The sequence below is a fragment of the Falco rusticolus genome, chromosome 7 (genome assembly GCF_015220075.1).
Source record: "Falco rusticolus isolate bFalRus1 chromosome 7, bFalRus1.pri, whole genome shotgun sequence".
Taxonomy (NCBI): domain Eukaryota; kingdom Metazoa; phylum Chordata; class Aves; order Falconiformes; family Falconidae; genus Falco; species Falco rusticolus.
This window is the reverse complement of record NC_051193.1, coordinates 16,482,826-16,491,062: the sequence shown is the minus strand read 5'-3', so window position 1 is coordinate 16,491,062 and position 8,237 is coordinate 16,482,826. Positions and strand designations below refer to the sequence as shown.

At 37.7% G+C, this 8,237-nt stretch overlaps 1 protein-coding gene across 3 annotated transcripts in view; it reads right to left on the bottom strand.

The window, feature by feature from the left end:
* Positions 1 to 1,225: 1,225 nt before the first annotated feature.
* The window catches only part of SCG3 (secretogranin III), a 29,248-nt gene continuing 22,236 nt past the window's right edge, over positions 1,226 to 8,237 (bottom strand). For all 3 annotated transcript variants that reach the window (XM_037395592.1, XM_037395593.1, XM_037395591.1), the window contains one exon: positions 1,226 to 4,563. In XM_037395592.1, the coding sequence (XP_037251489.1) occupies positions 4,445 to 4,563 (119 nt within the window). In that variant the 3' untranslated portion in view covers positions 1,226 to 4,444. The remainder of the gene's footprint in view (positions 4,564 to 8,237) is intronic.

The window sequence follows — 8,237 nt, the reverse complement described above, 5'->3', positions numbered from 1 at the left end:
TGTAAAAAAGGAATCTTAGGACTCTAAAATAACTAATGTTTTAGTATCTTAATCCCTGTTGTCATATTATTACTCAATAAAATGACATTTTTTTCCTGTATGTTTTATATCTTTTTATACATTATCCTGGATGTTTTGCTTCCCTGCCTTTATTCTTCCTACATTGTAACTTCATTGTTTATATATTTCTACCAGTCCTACAAGGTGTGGTTTAAGGCTGGACTAGGGCAATTTCAGGCAGAAGTGAAACACACAGTGCAGGTAAAATTCCATGTTTTGCAGCTATTTGGTAGTGGGCAACCTGCATGTTTGTAGTTTTGTCTTTACGTATGTCTTCAGTCAAAGCCTGAAAAGTCAAAACCTGGGCAGGCTTTGACTAGGACCTTTTAAAATTAAATATGTGGGATAAACTGATAAATAGTTTTCATTTGGGACTCAGTTGTAATGTGTCTGGAGGCTACTAAACCCCTGTAAATCCAGCTAACTCAGCCTTCAGGTGCTGTAGTTGCATCTAACATTCTCAGAGGGACATGTCGATGAACTCTTAAATGTTCTGTGGTTCAGGATGTCCTCAAAAAAGCTGGGTAGTGCATAGAGAAGATGCATTCTCTTTAACACACAAAAGCAGCCTTGTATTACTTGTGGTTTAACTCCAGCCAGCAACTCAGCCGCTTGCTCACTCCCTGCCAGTGGGATGGGGAAGAGAATCAGAAGAGTAAAAGTGAGAAAACTTGTGGGTTGAGATAAAGGCAGTTTAATAGGTAAAGCAAAAGCTGCACATGCAAGCAAAGCAAAACAAGGAATTCATTCAACGCTTCCCAGCGGCAGGCGGGTGTTCAGCCATCCCCAGGACAGCAGGGCTCCTCATGCATAACAGTTACTTTGGAAGACAAATGCCATCACCCCAAACGTCCCCCCCTTCCTTCTCCTTCCCCCAGCTTTATGTGCTGAGCATGATGTTCCATGGCCTGGAACACCCCTTGGCTCAGCTGGGGTCAGCTGTCCCGGCTGTGTCCCCTCCCAGCTTCTTGTGCCCCCCAGGCTGCTCGCTGGTGGGGGTGTGAGAGGCAGAAAGGCCTTGGCTCTGTGTCGGCACTGCTCAGCAGGAACTGCAACATCCCTCTGTTATCAACGCTGTTCCTAGCACAAATCCAGAAAATAGCCCCGTACCAGCTACTATGAAGAAAATTAACTCTGTCCCAGACAAAACCAGCACACTGTTGTAGCTTGTGGTAAAGTGTTTAATAAAGTACAGTATCAGAATAGTCTAATAGAAAAGCTCAAAAGGTGAATACCAGATACATTGTACTTGTTACATTTTCAGTGATAATTTAGGGACTGAGGATTTCTGAAGGATCCAGCAGAGGTACAAACAACACAGAAACTGGGTTTTTTTCAATTTAGAACCAGAGATGTGCAGGTCTTGAATATACCTTTCTCACCAGGAAAACACTGACAGAATATGATTTACTAACTGTGTACTTAACACACTAGCAGCAGATGTCCACTGCTAATGTGCTCCAAGTGTTCCCTTCAAAATAAGGACTGATCTGTAGTGCAGGCTGGAACTTGCGTCACTCGGTTTGATTTTATTTAGTGTAAGTCATAGCCTTTTAGAAATGCAGGGTGATTCATCAGGCTGGCTGTGTTTTTACTGTCTAGTTCTGAAAGGTGTGATATACTGATAGATGTTCATTTGGTGTACCAGCAATGAAACCAGTATTTGAGGCATTCAAACAACGAATTTAATGGGCTTGGGCGGGATGGGAAGTGAATCTGGTTTAAAGAACCGTAGCTGAGATTGCTCATGCTTGCTCTGTTCTCAGCTAGTCATCAGGTTGGTTGAATTTGTCTGTGTATGTACCCCAAGTGATGCACAGCAGCAGGGTAAGTACAGAACAGGTCCAAGAACGTGCATACTCTGACCTATAATCAGGTCATACCCATTGTTTGGACTTTTCCCCCCCGAAATTATGTAATCTATGCTTTGTTGAGGTCATAAGATTTGCAAAACAGAGGTTAAAAAATACTGCACCAGCCTTTCTGTGGACACATACTGTTCATAATCACAGGTTGCTAGATGATGACATCTTTCCATTAGTACCAGACTCCTGAGAGGCCAAAGTAAGAACCTAACTTCCAATGAAAATTACAAATACTATTATACTACTTATTATATTGACAGGAGAAGAAAGTTTTTGGTTTTGTTTTTTTTTTTAAGTAGCCATTGGGGAAGAAAAGTTTGTCCTTTTTGTTTTTTTAAGTGCAGATCCTAGATCACTACCACTTCCCCAGCTGTAAAGGTCTATGGTTAGCTACCTTTCTACCAATTTCTTTCATAAATCGAAATTTGGGAAGCAGTCCACTTTTCCAGTGTGATAGTCACATAAGAAAGTAAGTCACAAGCTGTTGTAGGAAACAAACTGATCTATAGGGACAAGAAGAAATCGTGATCTTTGGGAACACTGACAAATACTAATTAAAAAAATTAGAGGGTTTAGATGAGAACAAATACACTGATTCAAAATAACAGAAATTCTGGTTTCTTAATGATTTTCTCTAGTGTTTCTATGGGACTGTTTTTCAAACAGGAAGGTTACATTGGCTACATTTCTAGAAAGAGTTTTTACCTTAAAAACAAAAAAAATCACCATTAGTGACTGATCCTGCAATTCAGTGATCCATATCAGGATGTGTATGAGTGGGCAGCAACATCCTTTTTGATGCTAGAAAGCATTCATTGGCTTCAATGAATCATTCCGTTTTCAAACAGATATGCTGTTACACCTCATTGCTATCATAGTCATTTAATATTTGTTACCAATAATGTTGTTGATAACGTTCAGTTGATAATTTCTGTTTTGGGGAGATTCCAAAGTTTACTTCAGTTGGCTGAGAAACATTGCTCAAATCTCCTCTGCAATCTCCAACTGTGATGAGAAAATGAGGAAAGAAATGCCTTAAGGAAATGATTCAGCATTTACAGAACTTTGTGCTGTGCAGGCAGTGGTGTAAGTCAGCATCTTCCTTCATTGGCAGGCACCAACCTCTGCATCAGCTAACATTTTTTGACTGTATCAATCTCAGAAGTATCAAGAGGGTTTTTTTTTAGAAAAGCAGAGGAGGGATAACCTCAAGTATACATGAAGAATCTGTAAGTAAAGAGAACGGGTCTTTCCTGGAGTTCATTTAGACAAATGACTGCTGCAGGGGTAAGTCTCAGGATTTACATCTTCTGGAATTCAGTTTAAAATTTACTTTTCTAAAAACTTTTTTACCTTTGATCTTGCTTCATGAGTTCTTCACACACAAAATTATCCATTCACTTAAATATAAAAGATCTCATAAACCATTCTTTCTTTAAAAACTATGTAAGTTAAGGAAAAAGAATGAGGGTGACATTTTTGTTTTCCCATTTCATTGTTGGGAAGTATAAAATTACTGGCTAATGATAGCATATATATGAAAAAAAAAATAAAGTTTTCCAATGTAATACTGCTCAACACAAATCAGAAGGCAGTAAATAGACCACAGCCTTGATATTCAGAAATTCTGCGATATAATAGGTTAAGTTAGGTCTTTCTGGAAAGTGGGGCCAATATTCCTAAAAACACCTCTAGTTGCAAACTCCCCTTCCCATGCAAAATTACTTTAATTCCTCCCCCCCCCCCCCTTTTTTTTTAAAGAAAGTAATGGCTATTTACACTTGTTATCACATCAGAAATTCAACTAATTATGCATGCGCAATCATCAAATGGTGCACCAAAGAATGTTTATACATGCTGAATGAAACAACAACAGGGAGAATACAGCTCTGCAATATGAAAGGCAGTTGTAGTGTCAAAGATTTATCAGATAGCTAAGGACACTATAGTCCAAGTTATAGAATGCTACATAAAGAAATGAAAAAGGGTCAAGAAAAAAGAAAGTATTAGGATTTAAAAACAAGATTTCTGGATATAAAATCATATTAAGATTAATAAAAACTTTGATAGGTAAATTATTTTCAAATACTTTATTTAGAGAACTATGAACTATTTTCTAATAATGCCCTTTACATAGTTGCATCTATAGAAAGCTAGTGGAGTGAGAGCAAGAAGATGTAGCATTAAAAGAACTTTCCATCAGAAACAACTGGTTTATCTACAAAAGTAAACCAAACACAAAAAGTAAATCAAAGAGAACTTTACATAACTGTTTATCCTATCAAATAGAGATTCAGTGTCAGAATTTGGCGTTTAGGATTGATTTGTGAGTGTAGGAAAATACAGTATGTAGTCAGTGTACGGAGCACTATAGCTCTTCATTTCTGTCTAGAAAGTTGTCAGTACAATGTAAACAGAGCACTTCTAATGATATCTTCAAATTAACAGGTCATTAGTCATTGAGCCAGAAGTGGGGGAAACTATACTAGTTTTCTACATCTTTGGCAGCCACTAGCTTTTTACAGGCTGCCATATATGCGTTTAATTACATCTGCCTCTTCCTTGTCCAGGATGCCCTTGTCCACATAAGCATCAGCTTGCTGATCAATGAAATCTCTCAGCTTTGAAAGATCATAGTCTGAAAAATAAGAATTCATTTGCACAATGAGTCATTGGCATTATACTGCTTCACCTAAGAAACAATGTCATTGTAAAATTTATCCAACAAATGCACTTCACCCAACATGAAGAGAATTCACTACAAGTGCAACTTGTGAAAGAAAATTTTACAAAACCCAACACCTGCACAAAGTCTTTTCATGCATCATGGTGCTTTTAGTATTCAAGAGGAATAATCATCTCTTGCTTTTGATTGATTGCTGGCAAATGCTAAAGTAAGAATATGTTCTGGTCCAGAGATTTGACATCCTAGTCTGCATGGCAAAAGCTGTTGTTAAAGCCCTGTTATTTTCACAACTGTCGTGGATTCAAAAGTAAGTATTGAATTAAGTGTTTCCTATTGAAATCCCAGTAAAAATCTCACTTGCTATAAACACCTATAGTGAAAATTCAAGAAAGCAGCTTCCTGAAAATACATTAAAACAATACATTTATTTACCTTGATACAGAACATAACATCTGACATGAAAAATACTGCAGTGAGTAGTCTTTATGATAGTGTTAGTGTCATAGTTGTCTTTGACAGTCTTTGTATATCAATCTGCAATACAGTGCTGAAAGATCCTTCCTCCTTTTCTGATAGATGGGTGCATCTATGTGTCGTGATTCACACCATATGCATTAAATAGACTTTTCCTATGCTGGAAAATATCACTATTTTCCATGAAAAAAATTCTACTGTAGAGCAATCTTTCAAATAACAGAAAAAGGTAACCTACTGTTACATAACTCTGGCAACAGATCCACTATGTCCACACATTAACGCAATGCACATTTCAGTTACATAATTTACTGCATAAAATGTAAAGCCTAATTTGTTAGAATCAAAAGTTAGTAGTCTGGAAAACATCAATGTCTTAAGGGTTCATACTAAGTTAAGTTAAATTAGTATCTTTCACAAAAACAGATAACATCCTGAATTTTTTCTGTATACATGTTCTTACTCCACAGACAGAACCTTCAGAAGGTATAAATACTCATTTTGTAATGTAGTCCAATGTATACCATCATACAGCAATAAGTGGAAGGACCTCCTTAACAAAACAGACAATAATGCCTTTCTGTCCTTTTATGGCTGAGTGACCAAAACTGGATAGAAATAGAAAGCCATTAAGAAGCAAATTAATGCTTGCCGTAATTTTTGTAACAGTACAAGGCAATTTCAAATGAGTAATACAGAAAATTGATATTCAAAACTCCCCACTCCTGCGGAGGTGTCCTCTCCTTATCTGAGTTAATAGGAATTTTGGCATTTGCTGTACTGAGGCCAGGATTTCATGGCTGGTCCGTTACCAGCGTTACTTAAAAGAATGTAAACCTGTTTGTTTCTCCGTCCTGCCCGAGCAATAGGGACAAAGAGTACCTAGCAATTTAATAAGGTTGTGAGATTTCCATTCATGTTGACAGAATGAGAGTTTCCAGTCAAAGATACCAAGGAATGGAAATGAACAGAAGAACAAATACTAAATTAATATAATATCCATGTTATTCACATCAAAATTCCTGGGTTTATTTTTCTTCTAGAATAGTATTTACAACTCTAAGATCATTATGTGGAGATGTGAAGGTTTAATTACTAAACATTCTGTATGAGATTACAACCATTAAGACATTATCCCATTCTGGCTAATTTGTATATCTCATAGCAATCTAATTTGTTGGGGTTTTTTTCCTAGAAATTGATAACTGTTAATTTCCAATACTTATTTACAACCTATTAATTTGGACAAGTAATTAGAAAAATCATCTTCGGTTTATATTCACCACAACAGCTGCAGCATTACATTGAGCTGTGAAACTGCTACAGTAAATTAAGTGGGGGCTTATTTGCATATTCAAATCAAGCTATTTGCCATTGCAATTAATTATAGAATTTACTTTAATTCCTAAATGGCTACTGTTAGTGTTATGAAACTATAAGCTACCTAAGGATTTTGTGAAAAATCCGAACATGCTATTTGCATGTATTAGTCAAATGACTCACTGTTATGTTCTTTGGAGACTAACTGCAATAGAACACCCAGCAGCTGAGGTCTGATGGTGGGAGTGATGCTAATTGACACAGGAGAGGAGCTGGTCTTAAAAAGCATTGGTTTCAAAGATCAAGCCAGGTCTGGGAGATACTAAGGATAGGCCCTCAGAATCTACAGATTGTATATATGAAAACCAACCTTTGGATACAAAAGTCAATCACAAAATCTAAGCTTTTGACACGTTTCTTTAAATCATCCAGATTGCTCAGGTTTACCTGCCTCCTTAATAGGCAATTGATATTTTTAAACTGGGAAAATGCAAACTAATATTTCTAGGGTAATTAGTTACTGAATAAATAATAATTTCTACTGAAATTCATACAAAGATAAGGATCTACAGACATTTCCCTGAAGAAACCTAAACCTCTTCAAGTATATTCAGTGAGTAAACCAATCCATGAACAGGGGTGGAAAAGACTGGCCATCTTAATACGCAAATTGCTTTGCGAACCACTTTTCCGCTAGCTCCCAGGTGCTAGCTGGAAGTGGAGAAATGATTGATGAGCACATCAATACCCCCTAATCTTGTATGAGGAAACACAGTGCAATGCATTCACGCTTAGATAAGCTTACCCTGACTGCACTTCCTTTAACGTCATCCCTGGAGAACTGAATTAGTATTCTACAAAAAAAAAACCAAACCACACACACACCCCCAAAAAACCCCAAACCAACAAACTATGGAAAGGCACAATAACAAATGTATTGGAAGGGTAAGAACACTATTGCAATTCTGTCTTAACTTACTCTCACTTTTAAGGCCCATTTCCATTGCCAGAGGACAATAAAGGTATTTTAGTGCAAATGAAAATCCATCTATACAGAAAGTGTGTATCTTAATACATTCACAGACAGATAAAATGCTATTGTTCTGCAATCACAGCCATTTTCAGACTGCAGCAGTGCAGAGGAAAGGCTACTGTGAAGAGGAGTAAGGGGCTGCCCAGTCAGTATGTGTGATATGGAGAATTAATCACACATGACTGAGATCTAATTACTATAATGAGTATGTTGATAAACAGAAACATTTATTAGAACTGGCAGGAATACTTGAGCAAATATGTACACCTGCTGCTAACTGCCATCATTGCCATTGTGCGGAAATTATTTTAGAGATGGAAAAAATTGTTTTAAAAGTCCTTCCTACTATGGAGTTTCTGTATAGGAAAATGAATGTTTTGGGCTGTAGGCATGCTTCCATAATCTCTGAAATGCAATTCATACGCAATTCAACTCATACAGAGGGTGGCTGGGTTACCCAGGGCTAATCTCATCTCAGATCTCCCTCTGCTTGGCTGGTGCAAGAAGGATCCTTCCCACCAGGCGCCAGTCATACACCAGGGATGGATCCCTTGGCTAGGAGCCTTCATTTACAGAGTGGGTGATGGCAGAAGGCACAATGGCAGAGAGGAGGGATAAGAGGCTGGTTTTACGTAAGATCTTGAGGGCAAAAAATGGTGTGGATAAATAAAGATCTGTGAAAAATACGCTAGAAATCCTGCTGCTGTTAGCTCCCTCCCTCCAGCTCTCACACAGCCCTGCCTCTGGGGAAGAGTCAAATGGTGGGGCAGCTGGGGAGCATACCCTGTGCAGCTGCTTC